Here is a 25,770-nt window from a genome sequence, read left to right on the forward strand (position 1 = left end):
CCGGCGCGGCTGCAGTCGCCGGGGTACCCCCCGTGGGCCCCCGCCCGGGCCAGGGACTGCGCCTAGCTGGGCGCGAGGGGTGCGGGGGCCGGGCTTGGGGACTCCAGGCGACCCACCCCACGACTCGGGCTCGAAAGGGGCCCGACCCGGTCCGGCCCGGTGTCTCCTTGCCATGCGGCCGCCCAGGTAGAGCCCGCCCGGACGGCTACTGGAGGAGCTCGGAGGGCCGCCGAGCTGGGCGCAGCGCAGCGCCTTCCCGCCTGCCCGTCGGTCCAGCCACGGGGCCCATCCCTCGGGTCAGTCTGCCCGCCGGTCCTCCGGCCCGTGGGCTGCCCGAACCCCCCGAAATATGATCAGGGGCGCGTGGACGTGGCCGGGGAGAGATGCCGCTGCGCTCACGCTCTGCTGCTGCTGCCGCTGCTGCTGCTGCTGCTGCTGCTGCTGTTACAGCTGTTGCCACTGCTGCTGCTGCTGCTGCTGTGGCTGTGGCGGCGGCGGCGGCGGCTGCTGTTGGGCGCCCGGGTCCCCTCGGGGGGCCACGAGCAGCGACAAGCCATGGGCTGACTCAGAGCGGGCGCAGCGATGGCGCCTGTCGCTGGCTTCGCTGCTGTTCTTCACGGTGCTGCTCTCCGACCGTCTGTGGCTGTGCGCCGGCGGCCGCCTGAGGGCCAAGGACAGGAGCGGATCAGTGAGACCGCCCTGGGGAGCCGGCCCAGAGCCCCAGCCCCGGCCCGCGGCCGAGCCACCCCCCGCCATGCTGCTGCTGCTGCCGCCGCCGCTGCCTCCCCCGCCCCCGGGGGGCAGCTGCGGCGCCCTCCTGGGCAACTTGACCCAGGCCGTCGCCCCGGGGCCAGGTTGTGGCAGCGGCTTCGACGGCGGGGGCAGCCGGAGCAGCAGCCTCGACGGGGGCAGAAGCAGTAGCAGCAGCAACAGCAGTCGGGGTGGCCCTGCCAGCAGAATGGACGGGGCCAGCAGCAGCGGTCGCTGGGGCGGCGGCGGCGGCGGCGGCGGCGGCGGCGGCGGCGGCGGCGGGCGCCCCTCTGGGCCCGAGGCGGCGTGCCGGGAGCCCCAGGCTCTGCAGAGACTGTTGGGCGCTTCGCCGGTGCGGCCGCTCTTCTCGCCCTCCCCTGCGCCCACCTCGGGCCGGCCCCCAGCTGCCCACAGGAACTTGCTGCGAGGCCACTTTCGGAACTACAGTCTGGCCTTCTGTGACTCGTACTCGGTGGCGGATCTGCTGCTGGGCATGGCCCGCCAGGACGGCCTGGACTGCAGCCTGGACGCCCTGCTGGCCGACCTGCTGGCCGCCGGGCCCGGCGCTTGGGAGGCGTGTTTAAGCTGCGTTCAGCTGTACGAGCGACTGGACGAACACGCTCAGGAAAAATACGACGAGCTGGACTGCTTGCTGCAGAAATACTTGCAAGCCGAGGAGTATTCAGTGCGGTCCTGCCTGGGAGACTGTAAGGTAGGGGCCGGGGCTGAGGGGCGGGGCCCTGGGGGAGCGGGTGCTGCGGCGGGCGGCCGGCCGGCGAGGAAGGGCCGGTGCCCGCTCTCCTCGGGTTTCCCCTCCCGGCCTCCCACCTGTCACTCCTTGGAGTTCCCACCCCGCGGGGACGATCGGGCTGGCCGCGGGGGGGCGCCGGCGAGGGCCCTCAGCTTTTCCCGGAGGAGGGGGGATGGGAAGGCGAGGCCGATCCCCGAAGGGAGGGAGGAGCACGGCCTAAGCGACTGCCCCGTGACCCGGGGGAGCCCCGGAGCTGGCCTTGGCTGGGAGGGAGGAGCCCCGCCGGCTTTGGCAGGAAGAAGGGGCAGGGGCCCAGCACTGTGCGGGCTTGGGCGGCCAGGATGTGGGGTGAGGGCGAGGTCCGGGCTCCTGACTTCCCTCCCTCCTCCTTCAGCCTCAGCTGACTCACTGCCTCCCTCACACAATCCGGTGAGCCAGGCAACTCCTTAAAGGCGTAGAGCCGCCTAGGGAGGCTGCCACTGCCGCCGCTGCCGGGCCCCTCGGGGCCGGGGCGCCCAGACCTCGGGGCCAGGAGGCTGGCACGAGGCAGCCGAGGCGCCCCCCCCCCCCCCGAAGAGGCGCGCCAGCTCGGTGTCCGCCCAGACGCAGGTTTTGAAAACTGCCGAACTCCGTCCATCAATTGGACCCTCTGTTGAAACCATCAACCCTCACCCATCAGGGGTTGTGTAGAGAAGCCGAGCAGGCAGAGGGAGGGGAGGCAGGGCTGGGGCCTTTGGAGCCTGCAGTCTGGGAGAGGAGCTGGGCATTGTGGGAAGCATGGCAAAGGTGCCCCTGGAATGGGCCCGGAAGGATGGGCACGACTGCAACAGGTGGACCTGGGAGGAGATCTGGACGTGGGCCGCTGGGGGGCGCTTCCGCTGCACCTCTACTCCCTCTTCATGTGCCCCCCCCTTCCTGCTGTCCTCTTCTTTGTGGGCTCCTCCCCTGGCCCCGGTCTTCTTGGTCACTGCCTCTCCCCTGGGGGTCGGGGAATGAGAGGACAGTCAGCCCTAAGGCTCTTCTCCTGGGCGCTGCCCCCTGGACTTCTTCCTCTGGGCCTTCTGCCCTCGCCCTGCCCAATTTAGGACCGACTGCACCATTTTCTTAATATGCTACTTGCAGAGACTTCCCCAGGCTTGCCCTCCCCTACCACAGCCATCCTCCCCCAGAGCTCTGGCCTCAGCTGGGGGCGGGCCATTTTCCCGGGACTCTTGCTTCCCAGGCAGCTCCAGGGCTGTCCATGTTGCCCACTGGCCAGCAGCTACCCTGAGCCTCCTTCCTGCTCTAGCCCCTTCAGTGCTTGATGGGCCCGGGAAGCCTGGCAGGAAGCACTTCTCTGTCCTCCTTCCCCGAGAGGAGAGGCAGATCTGTGCCCCACCCCAAGACTGGCCAGCTGGCCCCTGCTGGTAAATACCTTCTGCTTCCCCCTCCCTGCCAGGACGCCATGGCCTGGCACTGCTTGTGTGCCGCACGAGCCTGACCTGCAGAGCAAGGGAGGTGCCCCCCACCTGGGGCGTGATTCGTCATCTGTCTGGGCCCACATTCTGGGAAGGACGTTGACCAGCTGGAGGGCTCAGGCAGGATGGTTCTGGAGCCTAGAAAGGTGCACAGCACAGGGAGATCAGTGGGAGGAGCGAAGAATGTTTGGCTGGGAAAAGCTGGAGCTCAGGCCGGGTGGGAACACAATGAACTTTGTTGGGCGGGCTGCTTGCCCGGGAACAAGGTCTCGTCTTGTTCTGCTTGGCCCCAGAGTGCAGAAGTGAGAGCGGTATGGAACGCCCGCCCGGGGAGGATGGGGAGAGCTGTCCCAAATTGGCCCCAATGGCTTTGAGCGTAGAGGGGTTGGCGACTGCTTGTAGGGCCAGGTTCCTGCTCAGGCATTGGTTGCACTAGAGGTCTGGGATTTCAAAGCCTTCTTCTCTGTGGCAGTGCCCTGGCACCATGCCTGCCGGGCACCAGGAGTGCATGTTCTGATTAGAATTTCAAAGCCAGCTTCCTGCAGAGATTAGCCTGGCCCCTTGTCCGTCAGCCCACTGCTCCAAGGCACCACTGAGCGCAGCTCTGCAGGCAGCCCCCCTTACCCCGGGGCCTTTGCCAACTTAGGAGAACGCCTCATCTCCCCAAATTGTACCATTGCAGCTACTGCTCAGGTGCTTTCCGGAAATGGGCCCATGTTGAGGGACACTGCACCAGCAGGCCTCTGATGACGGTGGCATGGTTCCTTCTCGACCCCCAGGTGCAGGGCCTCCCGCCTGGCCCATCGTACCTCTGGCCTGCCCACTGGGCCCCCACTGAAGGAAAAGGAGGGATGCTCTGCCACCAGCTGCCTCTTCCCCTTTTCACTGGGCAGCAGCAGCTCTCCACAAGCCAGTGGCAGGAGAGGAGCCTGAGGGGGCCAGCTTTTCTCCCTGCCTTTGCATGCCCCGGACCCCTTCCTGGTCCATCCCTCCATCTGGGAGGGACCTCAGCTTGGCCTCTTCCCTCCTGAGCCATTCCTTTCAGCTGGGCCTTCCAGAGGACATTGGTCCACGGTCCGTGGTTTGCCTACCTTGGCTCAGGGACAGCAGATGGAAGCTGAGGCTGGCCAGCTGGGGGGATGTGCGCTTCCTCACAGGCTCCAGGGGAGAAGCTGTCCAGTGAAGCTAGGGAGCAAGGGAGACGCCTGGTCCTTCGCCCCTCTAGAAGCCCCTCTAAAACTTCGGAGCTCTAGCATCCCTTTGATTTCATCTGGTCCTTGAGCATGCGTGCAGCCCCTCAGGGGGGACAGAGCTCCATTTTGCAGATTTGAAAACTGAGTTTCAGAGGCCTCATCCTGCTGGACTCAAGGAAGCAATTAGACAGAATAGAAGCTATTGAGAGCCAGCTAGATAGGAGCTGGTTGGAAGGGGAGACCCTGGGGGCTCAGACCACCAGAAGGGGCGTCGGGCTGCCTGGGGAGGAGGCCAGCTGCCCTGTCTCCCTCTTTTGGTCCAGTCAGAGGTGACCCTTCTCTTTCCCAAGCCAACCCTCTATTCAGACCATTGGACTATCCTGCCATCATTCCCCCACCTGGAGGGTCTTTGCCCCAGGAATGCCTCCGATTGACCAGGTCATTCCCTCCAGTCACCACATGCTCTCTCCTTTCTCGGTCAAACGCACCCTCACCCCAAGCAACCCCGGCCAGCCACTCCTCATTGCCTCCACCAGCTCCCGTTTCAGCCTCTTGCCAACTGGCTGTTGAGCCCAGCTTCCTCTGAGGTTAGGGCCAGATGTAGTCACTGCTAAACTTGCTGCCCTTTTATTAGTCCTCATTGCCCTTTCTGCAGCTTCGGCCACTGCCTGCTACTCCCTTGGCCTGCAGACTCTCTCCTCCCTCTGTCTTTGATGTCGCTCTTTCTCTCCTCCTCTTCTCCCCCCCCCCCAATTCATCATCTTCCTCTTTCAACTCGCCCCTCCTCCAGACCCCAATCCTGTGTCTAGCCCCAAGTCCAACGTGTCCTGGCACCGGTGAGGGGGCCACCACCTGGGTCTGCAGCCTATCTTCCACTTTAACGGCCCCCTCCCAATAAATTGGCTAATCAATTGGCAAGCTCTATCAGTCGTGCCTCTACACTGAGCCATCCTCTCCTTCACTCTCCTCACCCAGCCCAGACTCCCTTCACATCACTGGACTATTGCAGGGACTTTTCCAGTGGGAATGGATCCTCTGCCTGCCTGAATGTTCAGTGGCTCCCTGCTGCTTCTGGAGTCAATGACAAATACTTCCATTTGCATTTGAAGCCCTTCTTGGTCTGGCATCCCCCTTGCATTTCCATAGCTCCCTGCTCCCCTTTGGATATTTCATTCTAGCCCTTTGCTCTCCTTCCTGGCCTGGAATGCACTCAATCATTCCCTCCGCTTTGTAATCTGGGAGCTTCTTCCTTGGGGTTGAATTCAGGTGGCACCTCCCTCAGGAAGCTTGTCTCCCAGCAGACTGCAGGCTCCTCTGGGGCTCAGCTTCAGCTTCACTTCTGGCTTGGTCTCTAGCGCTCAGCACAGCAGTGTGCCCCATAGATACTCACTGGCTGGGATGGGGGGGACGGCACAATCCTTCCTCTGAGGGACCTTTGGCCAGTGTGATGGGGCCCCGGTCAATGTTCCTTCCTGGAACTGGCTAAGTAAAGGTCTGAGGGGAGAGGAGTCAAGAGAAGAGAAGAGAAGAGATGGAAAGGGAGAGCAGGCAGCAGGTAGGAGGCTCCCATCCCAGGACACAGTCTCAAGGGCTCCTGCCTACTGGTGATGTCTTAAAGTTGAAACTAGAACCCAGCTGTTCCAGTTTCCAGAGTTGTGCAGCACCGGCCTTCACAGCCCCAGAGACCTGGAGAGAACAAGGTTCTGGACCAGCTTAAGGCCATCTGCTCTGATGGGCCAAGTCCCAGAGAGAGGCTTAGAACTGAACTGGCCTGTCCGTCCCGTTTAAGGTAAGAACCCAAACCATTCGATGCTTCCCTTTGCCCTTCAGGCCCACGGGGTGCTGCTCTGCACTCGCCCTCCTGCTCTCCGGCGGTTCTCTATCCGCTTTCTGCGTCAGGGGACATGCGGGCATGTTTCGTGAGCCTAGGCCAAACATCGCAGAGTGAAGCTGTCACAGACCCCGGCACCGGCACGTGGGTCATCATTACTGCACGTGCCAGGGCTGCTTGAGGCCAGCACAGCCTTAGCTCAGCTCCCAAGCAGGGGCCGACTCTTGGCTCCAGCTCTGGCCTCCCCTGGGAGAGGAAGCTGGAGAGCAGCTTCTCCATTTTCCCTAACACTGTTGCCGCTGGTCAAGGCTGACCTGCATGTCTCCTCTCCAGAGGCTGCCACTGTAGCTAGAGCAAGAGAAACGCCAGCAAGCAGGAGAGCTGTCTTGGGACAGTTGGTAGACAGGCTTTTCTTTCTCCAGGAAGTGGGAAGGGGCTCAGCAGCTGAGAGAGCTGCTCAGAGCCGGGCACTTTTCCCCCTGGGAGCACTGTGTTATTCAAAGCATCAGAGGCCTTCCAGTTGGCACAGAGAGAGAGATGCCGGAAGTCACCAGGTGGATCATAGGTCAAAGAGAAGAGACTTCATTCAATAGGTAGCAGAGGCAGCATTTGAATCCAGCTCCTCTAGCTCCAGGTCAAAGCTCTTTCCATTGCATGAATCTTGTGAGCAGGGACAGGAGACTAGAGCAAGGTTGGCCATCTGGAGGGAGAGGAATCTCCACAGGGGGTATGTGAGAAGAAGCCTGCCAGGCTCCCCGGAGGAGGCCTGCCTGGTCAGAAGCCATCTGATGGTGGGCCCCAGGCCTGCCATGCCTCCTATCTGAGCAGAAGGGCCAGCTGACCTATTGGGAGCCCAGAGGGGCCCTAGGGCTGCTCCCTGTTTGGATCACTTTGCGGGGCACAGTGGGATGGGACAGAACAGAAGCAAATGGCTTGCCACCCCATGGGGTATGAGACCTACATGGGCCGATCAGCCTGGTCCCAAGCATCCCAAGAGGCCAAGGACTGAGCCACAGAAAACGAAGCCCAGGGGGTGAGGGATCACGGGCTGCTAGCTCCATCCTCCACACTTCCCTTTTGAGACAGGGAGTCTAGGTTCCCCGGCCCAGCTCATGAACTGAACAGCAGCCACAAAGCCGGCTCAGAGGCCCTTCTGGGCAGCATAGAGAGCCGGCCCCTACCTCCACCTCCAGCCAGCCTTCGAGACAGACGATCCAGTGTACCCACTCTCTGCAGGGCCTGGTGGCTAGGTAGGTGGGTAGGCAGGCAGGTCCGTCCCTAAGCCCAGGAAAGCTGCCAATCAGGCGGTGAATGTGCCCAGCTTCCATGGGTTCCCTGGTGTCCAACCTTGGCTCATCCCATGTGGCTTAGTGAATGGCGTGGTGGAGTCGGAATCCAGAAGCCCCGTGTCCACATCCTGCCAGACCCTTCCCTTCATGGCCGTGTGGCCTCGGGCAAGTGCCAGCCTTTGTAACATGAGGATGCTAGCACCTACCTCACAGGGTTGTTGTGAGGACCCAGGAGATCACGGATGTAAAGTACTTTGCAAACCTTAAAGCTCTCCATAAACCTGAGCGACTGCTCTAACGGTTCCTCTCCGCTCGTCTCTTAATCATCAGTATTGACCCTACTCCTCCCCGACCCCTGGCCCAGCTTGCCAGTGCAGGAAAACCTGCGTGGCATCGCTCGCTCTCAGTTCCCGATCATTGGCTGGCTGCTCTATTTGTGTGGGTCATCCCAAAGGGGTTTCGGGAGGTAGTGTGGGCTCCCTGCCCTGGGGTTGGTTGAGCGCGTGGTGGGTGTGTTGTGGCAGAGGGTTCCAAATTACTTGTTCAGGTCCAGGTGAGTCTCGATGGCCTGCGAAGCCTCTTTCAACTGTGAGATTCTGTAAAAGCAAAGAGGAGCCACCTCTCAATGGAGCAGAGGGGCCTGGGAGGTCAGAACCGCTGACTGGTCAGTGCAAAAGCCAGGGGGCAGCCAGCCCTTCAACAAGCCAAGGGACCAGAAGAAGCTCAGGGTGCAGAATTGGATCAACAGGCCAGCCCCTTGATCCTGGCACTGGTAAGATGTGGGGGTGTGAGGCCAGAACCCCGATTGGAGGGGGAGCTGGAGGACTAGGTACCCATTGAGCTAGAACCGCTCTGGAGAAGACAGAGCAGGTGATAGATGTCACAGGGGAACCTCACTTTCCAGATTTTCCTTGCCAAGCACCCAGAATTCTGACTACAGGACTCCCCTGAACTCCAGTCCAGGCAGGCTTTTCACCATAAAGAAGGGATCGGGTGGCGCCGTCAGTGGCTCTGGGACACAAAGTCATCGTTGTCCAAGCCCTCGGGCAGTTCACAGTACAGTGTGGTGCCCAAGACTTCCCCAAGGAAAGCCCACCAGACTCCGGCCTGTCCACCCTCCCACCCTCACCCCTGCCCCAGCCATCCTGGTCCACAACAGAGAGCTTCCCCCTAACACCTGAGGTCGTTTTCTGTCTTTCCTGTCAAGAAAAACAGCTCTGAGGCTGTAGTATGAGACTCCATGTTCCATTACAGAGCAACAGCCAGCCCAGAATGCTTTGTGAGTGGCTTCCCTTTTATTGCCTCCCTCCGAGGCGGCTCATGGTTGCTGCTCTCAGAAGGGTTGGGGCCAGGACCTTTGGTCTTCTTGCTCCTCTAGCCCCATCACTCTGCTTTGGGGGTCACATAGCCGCTATTGCAACTGAGGGATGAAAAAGTGGAAGTGCTGCCAAGAGAGGAGTCACAAGTAGAACCCCTTGTATTCAGCTGGCGGTGCCCCGAGCGATGCCAACAGAGTAGGCACACTCATGGAAGGCAGGGACCATCTTGTCTTTGTTTCTGGGGTGCCTGGAACAGAACAGAATCGAATAAATGATTGGCAGATGAATAAAGGGGTGTGGAGCGGGCAAGTCTGGGACTTAGAGAAGGCCACGGAGCCATGAAGGTGAACAGAGGAACGTCCAAGGCAGCTTCTCCTCAGGCAACCCCAAAAGGGTCATGCCAGAGGTCTGCAGGTCCCAGCACACCTTTGAGATGGCTAACGTAGCCGTTTGGCAGCCGTTCCATTCTGGGGCCTGGGTGGCAGGCTGTAGGCCTTCTGCTGAAAATTTACTGCCCCTTTGTCCAGCCCAGGGAAGGAAAAGAAGCTCCCCAGAGGTTGGCGCTGCTGCCCTCCTAGAGATAGACTGCAGGGGAGGCAAGCAAAGGGCCTGAAGACAGTAAGTGGGGCCCCAGAGGCATAGGAAAGCACAATGGTCAGCAAGGTCAGGGAAAGCTGAATCTTGGAGAAGAGAGAAGTTTATTCCCTTCCAGGTACGTAGGGAAGGGGGCAGAATGACTGCCACGAGCTCTTGGTGGTCACTCCCATCTGAGCTGGAGGGGAGGAACCATAACCATAGAAGTTTAGAATAGCCCCCCCCCCCAAGCTGGGAGACGTGTGCGGCATGGCTGCCCAAGGTCACCTCTAAGAACTCTGAGTTAAACTCTTCTCCACTTCTTTCCATGGTGATGAGAGGGTGTGTGTGTGTGGTGGGAGAGGCGGGGTGGTCTGGGGCTCCTACTATCCAGGATCCAGTGAATACCTCCCCAGATTTTCCAGTGCAAACCGCCCCCCCCCACCCAGGTACAGGGTCAGAGGCCTGACTCACAGGTCCCCAAATGCCTGCAAAAGAAACCGAGGACTTTTGTGAGTCTAAAGGATTTAGAAATGGTCGTGGATGCCACACTGGCCACCCAAAAAGATGCTGCCAAAGAGCATTTCTGACACCTTGATGCAGATGGGTGGACATAAGTCACATGCAAAGGGAGTCATCTCCCACCACTGGGCTTTTGTACTGGTCATTTAGTCTCAAGTTGCCCTCAAGACTCAGCTAACTCTCCACCAACGGAATCCCTGAACATCTTTCTTCCCACCTTCCAAATTGTATTCGTTCTGCAATGACTTAGCTAGCCAGTTAGCCTGTGAGAGTCCCCTGGTTACCTAAATCCTTTCCGTCTGGGACTCCGATTTTTGTCCTTGCCTCAGTGTCCCTGGGGCCTTGCACACAGTAGGCACTTAGCAAATGCTATTTGGATGAATGGATGAATGGAGAAGGGGCCCTTTGGGAATAGGACTCCAGGGCCTTCACTGATGCAGTGTGCCAGCTACTTGCTGGAGCTAGCCAAGAGGAGATCTCTGACATTGGCCACCCAGGTAAGAAGGTGTCAAAGCAGCTGGCTGTCCATGTCCTTTCCTTGGGCCAAAATGGCTCAGGATGGCTTCTGCCAGGGCCAGACTTGCTAGTTGCGAGAGGAAACAGGGCCTCTTAGGCTAGTGAGGAGGTACTGGCCTGCGGAAGGCTGGCTCTGTTGGGACTCTTGCTGTAATTCACTCAGCCATTCCCATCTGGCCAGGGATGATGAGGGAAGTGAAGCTCTGAACATCTGGGCTTTCTGCTAGAGTTGAGTGGCCAAGGGGCGCGCTCCCCTTCTGTCCCAGTGTGGTGTAGCCTCTTGGAGCGATGTGAGACCAGGGCCTCAACCCCCTGTAGCCCCTCTTCCCAGCACATGCCCACAGGCTTTATGGGGACCTTGGAGAGCAGATGGACCCTAGATCTCCTGGCACATCACTGATGGGGATGTCAGATTCCTGTAGCTGCCATTTGCCAAGGTGGAACTCGAGTTGTCGTGAGTTCTTGCCCTTTGAACTGCTGGTGCTGAGGTCGCCCAGAGACCCAGGGAGGGGCCTTTGCTGAGGCTGCAGCATCTGGGTTGGCTGATGGGCAAGTATAGGACAAAGGTGGGCCGAAGCCATGCAATGTGCCCAGATGTTGTCCTCTCCCTAGGGAGAAACAAAGCCTAGGACAAGCCCAATGGTCTCAGTACCTGAGTACCAGGAAGACAGCCTTGCCACTCACAGCCTCTGGGGTCCCAGCAAAGAAACGGAGCTGTGGGAAAGCCCTTGGGGCGGCCACACCAGGATACCAACTCCTCCACTGGCAAGTGAGGGCAGGGGCTGGCTGTACCCTTCAAGGACAGCTCTGTGGAGAGAACTTTTCTGGGGGCAAATGGGAGCCAGCTGGAAAATATTTGAAGGGCTGACTGTCCTGTGGGAAATGAAGGCAGAACACAGGGCAGAACCAGGAGCAATGAGGGAAGCTGCAAAGAAGCCTATTTCAGTTCAGAATAGGGGATGTTGTCCTTAAACTTAGGGCTAGCCAAAGTGGCAAAAGCTGCCCCGGAAATCGGGGACTTTCCCCATCAAAGGGATCTTGAGGCAGAATCTGGATGACCACTTGTCAGGGATTTTCTAGAAGATTCTGGGAGAGATCAGGGATGGACTAGACAGCCTCTGGGGTCCCTGCAAACTTAGTCTGGGAGAAAGGTCAGCTCCCAGAACAGAGTCTAGGGAGGGCTGCACCTCACAGCCTGGCTCAGTAAGAGTCTGGGGCCTGCTCTTGGGAATCCCCGAGTTCCCTGAATGCCTCTAAGCCTGTTTTCTTGTCTATGTGCACTCTATGTGCAGGTTTTATTAGTCAGTTGATAAATATTTAAGTACCTGCTATGTCCCTGGCACTGTGCAACGCACTTGCTGCTCTTCTTTCTTTTCTTCTTCTTCTTCTTCTTCTTCTTCTTCTTCTTCTTCTTCTTCTTCTTCTTCTTCTTCTTCTTCTTCTTCTTCTTCTTCTTCTTCTCCTCCTCCTCCTCCTCCTTCTCCTCCTCCTCCTCCTCCTCCTCCTTCTTTCTCTCCCTCTCCCTCTTCTCCTTCTCCTCCTCCTTCTTCTCCTCCTCCTCCTTCTTCCTCTTCCTCTCCCTCTCCTCCTTCTCCTCCCTCTCCCTCTACCTCCTTCCTCTCCCTCTCCTCCTCCTCCTTTTTCTCCCTCTCCCTCTTCTCCTTCTCCTCCTTCTCTTCCTCCTCCTCCTCCTTCTTCTTCCTCTCCCTCTCCCTCTTCTCCTCCTCCTCCTTCTTTCTCTCCCTCTCCCTCTCCTCCTTCTTCTTCCTCTCCCTCTCCTCCTCCTCCTCTTCCTCCTCCTCCTCCTTCCTCTTCATCTGGAGGCAGCAGGCATGAGGGTGGAAGGCAGTCATGATGGAGAGAATCCAGCGTCACCCAGAGAATCTGGGGGACCTAAGTATCCAGAGAGATTTGAAGCCAGGAGACTCCCAAGTGCTTACTATATTTGGTGGCCCTTGGGGAAATACTGCTGGGCATTCCCCAGAATGATTACTTGGATATAAACTTTGCAAAGTCAAACTAAGCCAACCATTTGAGAGAGAGAGATCAGAGCCATTCCCTGCCCTGTTCCCATGCTCTAATTTGGTGGAAACTGCTTTGTCTTGCAAAATGTTGAGTGGGAGGTCCCAGATATACTGGGAACCTGGGAAAAGGAGCCCTTCCCACAGCCTCATGTCTGTTTTGGCCTCCTGGACAAAGAATTCCGTTTGGTCTCCTGGGTTCTTTAAGAGACTCAGGAAGTGTGCTGTTTGTCTGATGCCCAGCACCGATGGCCTCCCCAAAGTCCTGGCATTTGCCAGTCATTTCAATAGCGATCTATGGTCAGGTGACTGGCATTGGAGCTGTCCTCTGGGGCGAGGGCAGACACACACTCCATTTGTTACTCCCTAGAGCTTTGATGACTTGTCTGTCCTCACTGGGCTTGGAGGAATGCCGAAACACTCGGTAAATAACTTTCCAGCACTTGGTAAATAACCTGCGGAGTGTAGTAGGAGACTTCATTTGCAGGGAAATACAGTAGAACTATTTTTAGCCCACAGAGGGAATCCCATCTGAGAACGTTTACACTCTGTCCTCAGAGAACTTCCAGTGGGTCCATGTAGATTGCCCAAAGTGGTGCCAAATCACAGGCTCCTAGAATCACCGAGTTGGAAAAGACCATCTGCTCGGCTGCCACCCTGACCCAATGCGATAATGAGTCTCATCAAGGCGTCCCTGAGCAGTGATGAGCCTCTCTGTGCTCAAAGACCTCAGATGACACTACCCTTCAGGGCAGCTCGCTCCACTCTGGGAAAGCTCAGATTAGTAATAGGGTTTGCCTTCTAGTGAGTAGCAAACATGAACCTACCTCCTTGCCACTTCTACCCATCACCCTCGATTCCACCACCTGGGGCCAACATCACTGCCATGTGGCAGCCCTGCAATACTTGAAGAATAGAATGATCACCGTCCCCCCACTGAGTCTTGTCTTCTCCAGGCCAAATTTCGTCTCCAGGGCCTTCAGCTGAACCTCGATGGCCCAGTGTCCACGCTCTGGTTGTCAGTGCCCTTCCTAAGGGACCAGAGCGGATCCCTATCCCCCGGATGTGTTGTGGCCAGGGCCCTTGGGCCGCTGTACCTCTGAATGCCACGTCACACTGCAGCCAACTCTTTTCCCTCTAAGCAGTCAGCTCCCTTTCTACTTCTCACCCGTACTGTTGTGGTTTTCCCCCTTACCCCAAGTTTAGGACAGTCATGTTGTTGAATGCTTAGCTAGCTCCTCCTAGCTTCTCTCCATCACTACAGCCTGGCAGAGGTGGGTTTATGGGTTTGTTGGAATCCCCACCACTTCCTTGGTACATTGGGCTGCCCTTCCCTTCTTCATCCATGGCATCTCTCTAGATGCCCTCTCCACATCCTCTAAATTACTGACAAAAGTAGTCAATGGCAGCCCTGAATGGGGCCCGGGACACTGACGGATGACTCAGCCCGTTTGGAACACCCTTATGGGCTCTCACCCAGGCCCCTGGACATCGACATCTTGAGAGTCTTTGCCGGCTACTCAGCCAAACCCTAGACATACATCTGCTTGACTAGGAATGTGGCTAAAAGCACAGTGTGTTCTAGATAAACTTGGGTACGCTGAGAGGCAAGTAGGGGAGTCGCATGTGGCCAAGATAAAACAGAAGGGTGGTACAGAGGTAGAAAGTCCCCTAGACCGAGTGAGAAGTCCCAAATTCTTGGGACCAGGGGGTATCATCCACCCCAGATTTCTCCCCCAAATTGGATTCCTGGTGCCCTTGCTCTAACCAGGGGAGGTTAGCTTTGCTCCTGGGTGCCAGGAGACCTTGGACCAGTCACTGGCCTGCCTCAAGTCACGAGGCTCAGTCATGACCAGCTCAGATGATAGAAAGGTCCGATGTGGTCACAGAACCTTCTGCTACAGGTGTGGAGGCAGGATGGATACTCCAGAGAAAAGGAGCCCTCTCATTGTCTATGCCTTTGGAGCACCGCCTGGAAACTGGCCCAGAGTCTGGGCCCCGGGACAGAGTAATCTTTCTGTCTATATCAGGGAGCATTCGCTAAGCTAGGGCCGGAGGCAGAGACAGACAGAAGCGGAATAGTCCTCCCCTCAGGGAGCCGCCACTTGACTGGGGGGAAACCTTGACAAGGAGAAGCCTGTAATATATATCGTGCGTATGTCATACACATGGGCACACCCAGAGTCATGTGGGGGCAGAGCATAGAGGAAGTGGCACTTGGGCAGTCTTGACTGAAGTTGAGGTTCCAGCAGGCAGGGGGGAGAGGGCTGCTCGAGGTCCCAGAGGGGGAGACGGAATAAGTGAGCAGAAAATAGCCAGGTTTGTTTGGCTGAAAGTGAGTGTGTGAGCGGGAGTGAAGTGTGGCGAGAGCAGATTGCCAAGGGATTCCAATGCCAGATGCCCGCATTTGTAGTTTACTTTCAAGGCCATTCTAAGGAGCTCCGGAAGCTTCTTGGACAGGGAGGGGCTCACTTTCAGAAGACTGTTTTGGCAGTTGGCTCAGAGGATGGATTAGAGAAGGGACAGGTTGGTGCAATTGGCCTGGGCTGAGGCGACGCTGGCCTGAACTAGGATCTGAGGTTGGGTGGGCCTTGGGCCAGGGCTTGGATCATCAGAAGAGGAAGGTTGTCCACTGAATGCAGGAGCCCAGCCCCTCCCATGTCATTTCTTCCCGGCCTTGCTTCTTCCCAGGCTGCTCACCTGCGGAGCCATTCAGAACCTTTGCTTTGTGGTCTAGCCAGGCTCACCTCCCTATCGAGATAGAGTGTCTGGCTGCTGCCTTCTGGGCCAAGGCCAGGCAGGTTGCTGAAGAGGGGGCAGCCCCGAGGGAGGCTGGCTCTGCTCTCCTGAAGACGGGTGGGCCTCTAGAGGTTCTTACTTCTTAGCTGAGAAGCCCGACAGCTGCTCCTTCTTTTTTGCTGGCTTAATAAATCTGCATCATCTGTTTGGGTTTGCTGGTGATATCAATAATCCCAGAGTCCCTCAGCCCTCAGAGAGCTCCTCAGCGGCAGCCCCGCCAGACCTTGGGTCTTCTTGGGGTGGGGGTGTTCCCCCACGGGCTGACTCTAGGAATTCTGGGGGCCGTTCAGTTAGGGCATTCTGAGCCCCAATACTGAGTTCATCTTCTTGTTCCTGGCTTAGAAGATGATGGACCAGAGCCCCAAATGCCGTCAAGTCGTTCCTCCCTCTCCAGCCCACTGAACAACTTGCGAGGAAGGCAAGGAGCAGGACTGGAAATCTCCCAATCCCCTTCCTCCAAGTATGTTCAGAGAGCAGAGTTAAAGCTCAACCCAGACATGATCCCTGCCCTCAGGGAGCTTCCTGTTTAGTGGGGAGATGAGACATGTCCCCAAGTGAGCAAGCTGAGCAGAATTCGAAAACTGATGCCAGAAATTGAGCATTATCATCCTGGGAGGTTGCCAGAACCTTAATTGGGCTTCTCTGGACGGCTAAAATGCCAACAGCTTGAGGAACTGGGAGGCATCTAAAGAATTGGGCAAAGGCCTGGAGGTGGGGGCATCTGGGACATCTCGAGGGGACAGGAGTAGTAGAGGTTGTATGGAGAAACATAGGATACCTAACTGGGCACATGTGAAACTTGGAGGGGCACTGAATGCAAGGCAAATGATCCTGGACTTCCCTTGGTCACCATAAAGGGGTGAGTGGAAATTCCTAAGCATTAGGGTGACATCTCAGATGGGGCCCGAAGCAGGAGATGAGCATAACTGAGGCTCAGTCCCTTCCCCACCTGAAACTGGACTCTTTTCCCACTGAACTTTGCCCTTCTTCAGCCTTCTCTCCCTACCCCCCCCCAAACACACACTGCAGGCAAATGGCCCCTTCCTTGTGGCTCACGTGGGGCAGAAAGTTAGGGCATGAAGCACCTGCACTGAGGAAGTAGTCATTCTCCCCATGCTGCCGGGCTGCTACCTTGGGAGAGTCCCTAGCTCGGCCCCCATTCCTGGATCTTCTGCTGTGCCAGATAGAGTTTGGGGTTTTCCTGAAGGGCTTGCCTAGGTTTTGAAAGGCAAGATGGAAAAGTAAATGGTGGGAGGAGAAACTCTGCGCAGGGAGAGTGGGGGCCATCTCCTGTGCTCCCCCAAAGGGCCTCCCCAGAGAGGCACATGTCTGGGGGCTTTCTGGGTGTGCCTCTAAGGGGTTGGCTGCTTGGGCAGCGTGCAAAGAGACACACATTATGGGATCAGAAGGGGCCTTGGGCAAAAAGATCAGGTGCTGCCAGGCCTGGCAGTGGGCAAGAAGGAAAAGGAGAGTCCGGTATTGCCTCCGGAAAGGGTTGGCACTTGAGCTCAGAGTTCTAGGAAATAGGGCAAGGGAGAGCCTGCTCAGAAGCCTGGAAGTGGGATGCCACGTAGAGGGAACAGTAAGTAGGCCAGCTTGGCTAGAGAATGGAAGGGATGAGAGGGCACAATATGCGAGCAGCCTGGAAAGGTAGGTGGCTGAAGTCCTGGGCCTTCGGACTGAGACCGGTGTCTGTGCCCATTTTTCAGATGGGGAAATGGAAGCCTTGCAATGAGAAAGGAGTTGGGCTCCAGGAAGTGGGCGGCAAACAAGGAAGGAAGCTACGGGCTCCTCCTCAACTGGCGAGGACAGCAGCTCTTTCCAGGAATGCTCCTCCCTCGATAGCCTCCTGCCCCAGCAGGGAACAGTTCCTTCCCAAAGTCCCGACTGTGGATCTCAAGGCTAACAAGGTTGTGCGTATTTGTATGTTCACGCTCCAAGGTTTTGGTGGGAGAACGATGGGCCTCCGAGTTGTGGTCCCTAAAGGAGAGTACACGCAGGGATGGTGTGGGCCGCCCACAGCTTGGGAGCACGATGTTCCTGTTGGGAGTAGTGGCAGGGACTGTGGAGCTCCAGGTGCCCCCGAGAGGAACCAGGATGTGTCCACAGGAATGGGAAGAGCCAGGAAGCCATGGCATGGGAGGAACAACTGAGGAAACTGGGTGTTTCCCTTGAACCAAGTAATACAAAATAGGTAATACTCATAGAGAGTGGTCTTCGCCTCAGTCCCAGGCCCCTCCCCCTTTCCAGTCTTCTCACCCCTTTCTCCCTATGCCGTGCTTCCTCTTCAGGGCCATGGCTCAAACAGGACAGGCCACTCTCCTGACCCCCGACATTCTCCCGCCTGTGCACTCCACTGCCCGGCTTCCCTGGCTTCTTTTAAGGCCCAATGAAGCCCCCATTTCCTTCCAAATTCTAGAGCCTTCCTTTTATTCCCTTCCCATTTATCTAGTAGAGAACTTGTTGGTACACGTGGATGGCTCCCAATCTATCTGACACTCCGAGCTCCTTGAGAGCAGCCACTGGCTTTGGCCTCTTTTGGTGTCTCAGCACTCAGTCCAGAGCCTGGCACACAGTAGGTGCTTGAACAGTGTTTGCCGCCTGCCTGACTGAAGCAGAGAAAACTTAGGGAGGGGAGACAAGACAGGATCTGTGCCTTAAAATTTGAGGCAGAGGGAACCGGTTGATTTGGTTTTGTCCCGGGGGACGACTAAGGCCGTTGGGGAAACCGTGCCCCCCAGATGAGAGCCATCCATCCCAAAGCAGGGTATGGGGATGCCTTGGTGCAAAGGCAAGCATTTCTGAAGCACTAGCCCAGCCTCTGGGCCCAAAGACAAGCTCAGAACTGGTCCTGGCCTCCAGGACAATGACTCGAACAAGGAAATAGAAAATGGAGGCCAAGTGAGGGCTAGTGGGCCAGTGGGCATCCCACCTTCCAGGCCTGTGGATGGAGGTCTTCAGGAAACACCTGGATGAACACCTGTCAGGTATGTTTGTTGGAGGAGGCTCAGGCCGGGTCTGGCGGCCCCTGCTTTTGGGAGAGGCCAGCTGGGAAGAAGTTGGGGGGACAGAAAGGAGGAACTGAGTAGGGGGAGGGCCAGGCTGCCTTCTCAGCCTTCTTTTGGCGCTAATTGATGCTTCTTCCAGTCATTCCCTGCTTTCTCACTTCCTGGTTCCCATAGCAACAGGGCTATAGGAGCCAGGGCCTAGGCTGGACTGGGGAAGCAGCTCTGCAGAGAATGGACAGCTAAGATCAGAAGCCCCTCCATCCCTGTCCCTCCCACTAAGGCAGTGACAGATGCCAGGTGGGCACCACAGCTCAGCCTTCCTTAGACCATCTGCCCTTGGTTTTCTTTTCAGCACTCTTTCTGGCAAGTCAGAGAACCCAGTTGGGAGTTGAAGGATCTGTGTTCAAATCCCAGCTCTGCCAGGCACTTAGAGCTGTGTAACTCTGGGCAAGTCCCTTCCAGTCTTAGAGTCTCTGGGCCATGTGCTTGATGACCCAGAGCAGTAGAGAATGTTGGTGAGCAGACTGGTTGACTGTGTTTTTCCCACACTGGGCCCATGTGCCAGTGTCTCCCACAGCCTGGCCTCTGTTTCCCCTGCCTGGTGCCAGCTCACAGAGCACTCAGGAAGAAAGATCTACATTCACTAGGGGGATGAGGTGGGGGGTGCCCCGATCACCAAGTCTTTTGGGGGATTACTGACGTGGGCAGCATCTTGTTCAGCCCACTCGATTTACAGGTAAGGAAACTGAGGCGGCTAGCCTCAGTACACTCAGGCAGCAGGGTCAGGATTGGAACCCAGGTCCTCTGAGCCTGAAGAGCCAGCAGCTGGGATGGTGTCAGGGGTGCTGCGGCTGGGGAACTGGAGCAGTTCCAAGCCCAAGGCAGCCTGCTTCTTCCCCTCCCCTCATTAGCTTCTTGCCTGTTCCTGCTTCTCCACCCACAGGCCTGGTGTCCTCCCCAGGCAATCTGCTCACCCAGCCAGTTGCCATGGAGACCCCATGGTGGGGGGAATATTCGGGGAATGGAGGAGAAAGGCTCTCCTCTTCTGCAGCCACCTCGAGTGGGGAAGGGGCCCTGGACACATGGCAATGCGTGCGATCCCACACATGGGAAGGACCCCAGGGGGCCTCTCGCCGGGCAAGAGCCACCTTGGGGTGCTGGATAGCGTCGGGCATCCACCTGTGGCTTGGTGAGCCCAGCTCCGGAGGAGGCAGCAAGCCCCCTCTCCCCCCCCCCCCTGCCCTCAGAGGCTCTGGAGAACCCGGCATCCTCACGGGGTGAGGGGGAGCTGGGGGGGAGCAGCGGGCCGGAGACGGACGATTCTGCCCTGGGGGCGGTCCCTGCGCGCCCTCCCTTCCCCAGACCGCGGCTGCCAGCGTGCCTGGCGCTCCCCCTTCTAGCACGGGCTGCCTCCTCTGCCTCCCCGATCTTGGCCGCCCCCGGCCGCAGAAGGAAGGCTACAGTGGGGCCCTTCTGCTCCGCGGCCCTCGCTGAAAAGCGGGCCTTTGGAGCGAAAGCCTTCTGGGCTTCGCCGTCATCGCGCCCATCGCGCTCCCGACAGGCCAGGGCACAGGGCCATGCTCCGCATCCCTAGGAAAGACCCGCACACACTGGGGGTGCGCTCCGAGTCCCCTCCCCCTTCCCAGGGCGTGCCGCCCTCCCCCACGTCTGCTGCAGGCCTTCTGGCCCTGGGAGCTCCTGAGGTGGGAGCACGTGCCAGCGGGGCTGTCGCCAGAGGCCAGGGGCGGCCGGATCTTTCCCCTGGAAAGGCCGCGGCTCCTCGAGGGCAGGGCCCGGGGGCTTGTTCCCCTAGCAACCAGCAAGGGCCTCGCCGCTCTTCCCCGGCTGTTGACTGAAACCCGGGTGAAAGCGCTGGAGGAGGGGAAGCTCTTCTCCAGGAAAGCTCGAGGGGGAGAGGCCTAGGGCGGCCAGGAAGAAGAGGGGGGAGAGCAGAGCGAGTCCGAGGCCCGAGCCGCACCCCAGAGAGGCCTTGGGGGAGCAGGAGGCCAAGGGCCCGGGCAGGGCCGGCTTGGCGGCTCGCTTCCTGGCGCCCATCGCAGTAGCGGCCTAGGGTCGGTCCAGAGGGCAAGTAGCGCCCCCCCCCTCCCAGTATGCCAAGGAGCGGAGGACTGACACTTTGCGAGGAATCTCATTCGGATGCTATGCTCTGCGAGACTGTCGCAGCTGTTCCCAAGTGGGATAAGGGCGAGTTCTCCACCACTGGAGATGCTACGGGACGGCTAGGTGGCGCGGTGATAGAGGAGTGCTGTGCCTGGGGTAAAGGAGATGAGTTCAAATGCAACCTCAGACACTGGGTGAACTTGGGCGAGTCGCCATCCGTTTCCCTAACTGGGGAATGAGAAGAAGAATAGCACCCACCTCCCAGGCTGTTGTGAGGATCAAATGAGATCAGCCCATCTGTTAAGCACTCGCTGCAGTGTCTGGCACATAGTAGGTGCTCTGGAAATGGTACCCAGCCCCGTTATTGTTAGGCAGTTGCAGTGCGCGCTGAGACTGCCGTCCTTTTTCTCCCAGATTCCTGGGTTCCTCCCCAATGACTCCCGGTCACCAAAAGTCCACAGGAGGGCGCTCTCTCCCTTCTATCCCTTCCCCCCCAGGAATGGGGTTGCTTTCAGTTTCAACCCCTTCCTGAGCTAGGAGGTCCTGGGAAAGCGGTGAAGAGGTGCAGCAGCCGATTGGCGCGTGGGGGCAGGGGCGGGGAGCTCGCGAACAATGGACTTGCCCAAGGAAGAGCCTCCCTCCCAGCCCTTCCCAGGTCCGCTTTCCCATTTAGCCTGCCTCTTCCCCAAAAGGCATCCCTGCGCGGCCATCCCGCCTCCCCTCAGAGAGGGCCCAAGCCCGCGCTGACAGCAGCTGGCGGCTGGGGCTGGGCCTCTCCGAACTTCTATCTCGATTCTCCCAGTTCCCCCAGCTGTGGCTGCAGCAAGTCAGAGCCCTCTCCCTGGCGCCACCTCCCCTTCTCTTCTCCCGCCTAAACGCCCATGTGGTTGCTGCTAGCGGTCCTTACGTCATGTGGCACCCTGTGAAGGTCCATCCCAGTCACTTGCCTCCGCTGACCAGTGTCCTCTCTCAGGCGTGGCACCCGGCCAGAACTGAAGGGCAGATATGGGAGCCCCCTGGGGGTCCTCCTGCGGAGCTCAACCTCCTTTTGTCTCCGTTTGGGGTTGTTTGCTTCCTACCTTGGCAGGTGACTTTTTGAGCCCCAGTTAACACTTGACATTGATTTTTAACGTGGAAGCACGTCCCATTTGTTCTTCACTAAGCCCCGGGGAGGGGGGTGCAGATAGCCTTATAATCTTTCTCCCTATATATATTCTCATGGCCATTCTACAGAGTAATTTGACTCCTCATCTGTCACACAGCTAATGGCAGAGGCACCAGTGGAACCCAGGTCTCTCCTGACTCTAAGTCCAGTGCTGTGACCACTCTACCTTGCTGCTTTGCTCTTAGCCCAGGCCTAAGCATGTTGGTAGGCCTTCAGACTTCTCATCTTCCGAACCATGGCTGTCTCTCCTCGGCCCTGGGCTCAGCGCCATGGAATTTCCAGCAGGCTTTGGGCCTCCATTTCCTCCCCTTTCACTCATCCCTCAGCTTTCAACCTCACCATTCAATCGAAAGTCATCGATGGTCCCTTCCTTGCCAGGCCAATGACCTTTTCTCAGTCCTCGTCCTTCTTGTCTGCTTAGTGTCCTCCCAGATGCTCTCTCCTCGGGGTCCTTGGTTTGGTTTCCTTCCTACGTCTCTGACTGCTCATCTCAGTCTCTTCTGCTAGATCCAGGCACAGCCTCTATCGTCTTTGTCCCGGGCCCTCTTCTTCGGTGGGGGGAAGGGGGAACCCAACTCCCCATAGCCCAGTGTAGACGCCTGGGCTTCCTCGGTGCCATCCATCTCAGCCCCTTCAGGCGATAGCTGCCCGAGCCCCTTTTGCTTGGGAAGTTGGGCCCCCTCCAGCCCTCCTCTAGGCTCCCTTTGCTTTCTTTTTGCCACCCTCCCCTCTTTTCTTCTTTGCTCTCCGGGGCCCCTGGTTATGCCTCTCTGGCTGGGAGTGTCTGCAGGGAGCCGACTTGGGTGTTCTTGGGGCACCCTGAGGCCCTGTCCCCAGACTCTAGACAAGTGTCAACTCAACTCTACCCTGCAAAGACTTCTGAAGTGCCTACTATGCGCCAGGTATTACTGTGCCAGGCACAAGGGCTCCCAAAAGAACCTGTTTTTCCAAACTGAAGGCTCTGCCCACTCCCCTGGAGCGCGTGACCGTTGTCACCATTTCTGGGACATTGGTCTGGTTGTTGAGTCCGCCCTCTGGCTCTGGCTGCTATTTGACAGCTGAATGCAGATGCTGCCCAAGGTTGGCGATTTCTTAGAGCCCCCTCATTCACGTGCCCTTTGCAGATAAGGAGCTAGAGTGGCTTGTCCTTTGGCCTCCATCGCTCTTTGTTCCGTGTTCTAAGGGCCTTCTCAGCCCTAGCATGCCATGCTTCCATGCTCCAGAGTGAAGCCCAATGGCCGGGCCCTCCCCTCCCCTCCTCCCCTGCCCTCCTGCTGTCATGATGCCCATTCCCAGGAGCCCTTGCCCAAGTGGTTGTGAAAGGGAGGGAGGCTCCAGGGCTGGTGGGGGTGGGCTGGGGGGAGTACCTTCAGGCCAGGGGAAGGGTGGCCTCTGAGGGTGACATTGTCTCCTCTCTCCCTAGGCTGTCTACAAGGCCTGGCTGTGCTCTGAGTACTTCAGTGTGACCCAACACAACTGCCAACCCCGGGTGCCATGCAAGCAATACTGCCTGGAGGTGCAGACCAGGTGCCCCTTTGTGCTCCCCGACAATGATGAGCTGATCTATGGAGGGCTTCCCAGCTTCATCTGTGAAGGTCAGGGGGGAGGGGCATGGGGGGCACTAAGTAGAGTGGGGGAGGGCAGGGGAGAGGTGGAGATAGGGAGAGAAAGAAGGCAGCCCACAGGTGGGGAGATCCTTGGATGGGAGCCTCAGAAGCCAAGGGACTCACTGGGTGGCCATGGCCTTTTTCTTCCCTGCGCCCCCTCCGCCCCCACCCCCGCCCACCCCCCTGCGGTCCCCACCTCAGATCAGGGGAGGAAGGAAGAGCTGAGGGCAGAGGACAGGGCTCAGCGTGTCTGGGGGAAGGGCCAGTGCCCCCCAGCTGCCAAGCCCAAGCCACCCGCTTGTCTGTTGGCAGGGGTGTTGGAGCGCCCGCGGGGCCCACAGGAGGCCGAGTGCTGTGAGGTGGATTTGAAGCCCTGTGCCTCCCGGGGGGGCAGCAAGGGCTCCTCCTGGGGGGGGCAAGCATTTCCCGACCCCTCCCACCACCAGCAGCTGCCCCCCTCCCACCACCACCTGCTGAGCCCCTCAGCATACAGGCCCTCCTCACTGCTGCTGCCTGTCTCGGGGGGCTCCCGCCTCAGCGCCAGCAGGATCTGCCTGGGTGTCCTTGTGCTCATGCTCCTGCACACCATGGCTACATTCTCCAGCAGCCAGAGTGCAGGGGGCCTGGGCCTAGAGGTGCTGTCTGCCCTGGAAGAGGGCGTGCCCAGAGAAGAATGACCCCCTCCCCGGAGAGGAGAGGGCGGGCAGGAGAACACACACCCTGATGCCACTGCTACTGCCACCGGTCCTGCCAAGGGCCCTCCTCCCAGGGGAGGTGTAGGACCAGGTGGAAGGGGGAGTCGGGGGGGGCACACGGCCCCCAGAACCTCCCCCAACCCAGGAACAGCTCCACTGGGGCTTGGAGGAGGGGGCCTGGGAGCTGCCTGCCTCTGCCAGGCTGAACGAGGGCTGGGGGATGTTCCCCTGGCTCAGAGACCCAACCCCAGGAAGCAAGCTGCTCCCTAGCCCCACTCCAGGCCTGCATAGATATGGCGGGGTGGGGGGCCTTCCCCCACCATAGCTCCCCTGTTGCCAGGAAACCGTGCCCCCAGCCCCCACTTAGCTGCCAGCGCCCACCCTTATTGCCCAAGCCTGCCCCCTCCTCCTCCTGGGGCCAAAGTGAGAGACCAAAGGGCTTCTCCAGCTTAGCTGTGCCCCACTGCCCTGGCTGAGGAGGGCCACGGGGGAAGGGTTCTGCATGAGCAAGAGTCCAGGCCTCCAGAGGGAACCACAGCCGGGATGGGGGCAGAAGAGCAGAGCAGTGGGAATGGGGCTGCCTCAGCTTGGGGGCTTGGCACCCCCAAAGGAAAGGAGACAGACCCGCTCAGCTTTGGGGATGGGGGTCCAAAAGAAAGCTGCAAAGAAAGGGCAGGACTTGGGGACAGATCAGCAGTGGCCATGGGAGAGAAGAGAAGGCCCCCAGCCCAGCAGGCCTCCCTGTCCAGAGGGCTGCGGACCCCCGGGGAGAGACCAAGGGAGAAAAAGCAGAGCAGCTGCCCAGCCCCTTTCCCTCCAGGCTCTGTAGCTCCCTCCATGGAGAGCTCCCACTTGGGGGTGGAGGGGGAGGCGGCAAAGATGGACAGCCAAGTATTTGAGCCCCCACTCTCAGTTTGGAGACCTTGGATCAAGCGGGTCAGGCCTGAGCCCCCACACAGGCCTTCCCTCTTGTACCCCGTGCCAATCTCCAGGCAGGGGAGGGCCTGGCACTACCCCTCCAATCTGCCTGGGTGAGCCTCCCCCCGACCTACCAAAGAACACGGCCTTGCCCCCAGCCTCAGTAGGGCTATTCGCTAACTCTCAATTAAAGGGGCACTTGAGGGGCCAACAAGGGATGGCAGAGAGAGCAGCAGTGAACAGAGGAGGCCCCAGAGCCCCTAGGGAGGCTGGAGGCCTGGCTGGCTGGGGCAATCTTGAAGCCTCCACAGCAAGGAGGAGCTAGGACACAGTGGATTGAGCGGGTTCTCAGCCAGCCTCTGGCCTGGGCCCCCTGAGAGCTGAAGCTGAGACCTGGCCTTGGGACTGGGAGAGAAGCTAGTCTGGAACTGGGTTCCACTAATGGGCTTAGTGGGGCTCACAGTGAGGCCCCAGCTCTGTCCCTGCTATAGGTTCTTCATTTCCGATCCATGCGCCACCCCCAAACAGTCTGGCACCCTGTAGCTCAGCCCTTTGGGGCTGGCTGGCTCAGAGGTGAAGGAGGCCCTCAGCCCTGCCCTCCAACCCTTCAGACCTCCGGAGGCAGGGCCCAGGGGGACAGGCTTGTGGAAACCAGTATGGCCGCCTCCTCCTCCTCCTCCTCCTCCACCCGAAGTGCCCAGGAGGTGCCAGCTAGGACTAGCCTAGGGCCTTGTCCATTGCGGGGTGGGGTGGCCAGGAGGCACCAAAGTCAACCTCGATGTCATTCTTTCTACTTCCCCCACCCTTTGTGAGCTTCCCTCCTGCCCCCCCCCACCCCAGCTGGTTCCCTCTGGCCTGCCCCGGGCACCAGAGAGCTGGCTGGATTCGAATGCCATTTTCTACACTGTGCTTCATGAGTAGGGCTTTTTTGCACTAGTTCCTGTGATGTTCATTTTCTGGACCAGTTTCCAAGAGCTCCCCTTGCCCGCCCGCTGCCCACCTGCTGCCCACTCGTTGCCCACCCGTTGCCTGCCCGCGAAAATTCAGTTGTCTCCTCACTTATATTCCAAATCCGTGTTTCAGTCTCTGTGTGGGTATGTGTATGTGCGTGTGTGTACCTGTGTACTGCTTTCAGTTTCTGTTGTGCTGGGGAAGGGGGGGGTGGGGGTGGGACAAAGGCTCCTCAGCTCCCTGTGAACCCCGTAAAGAAATAAAATGGTGAGACTTGATGATAA

The 25,770-nt window shown here is 58.7% G+C and overlaps 1 protein-coding gene across 1 annotated transcript; it reads left to right on the plus strand.

Moving 5' to 3' along the window:
• The first annotated feature begins 212 nt into the window (after positions 1-212).
• On the plus strand, positions 213-25,770 carry NALF2 (NALCN channel auxiliary factor 2). The gene is made up of 3 exons (XM_007507620.3): positions 213-1,462; positions 22,739-22,910; positions 23,235-25,770. The coding sequence occupies exons 1-3, from the start codon at positions 350-352 to the stop codon at positions 23,597-23,599; spliced, it is 1,650 nt and encodes a 549-aa protein (XP_007507682.2). The 5' UTR covers positions 213-349; the 3' UTR covers positions 23,600-25,770.

This window comes from Monodelphis domestica, chromosome X (genome assembly GCF_027887165.1).
Source record: "Monodelphis domestica isolate mMonDom1 chromosome X, mMonDom1.pri, whole genome shotgun sequence".
Classification (NCBI taxonomy): domain Eukaryota; kingdom Metazoa; phylum Chordata; class Mammalia; order Didelphimorphia; family Didelphidae; genus Monodelphis; species Monodelphis domestica.

What these genes read in the sequence shown, in the direction of transcription:
- NALF2 (XM_007507620.3), top strand. Translation starts at nt 350, where the DNA reads ATGATCAGGGGCGCGTGGACGTGGCCGGGGAGAGATGCCGCTGCGCTC. An exon ending in CCTGCCTGGGAGACTGTAAG is followed by an intron (nt 1,463 to 22,738) that starts GTAGGGGCCGGG and finishes CTCTCTCCCTAG; the next exon opens with GCTGTCTACAAGGCCTGGCT. An exon ending in TCCCAGCTTCATCTGTGAAG is followed by an intron (nt 22,911 to 23,234) that starts GTCAGGGGGGAG and finishes GTCTGTTGGCAG; the next exon opens with GGGTGTTGGAGCGCCCGCGG.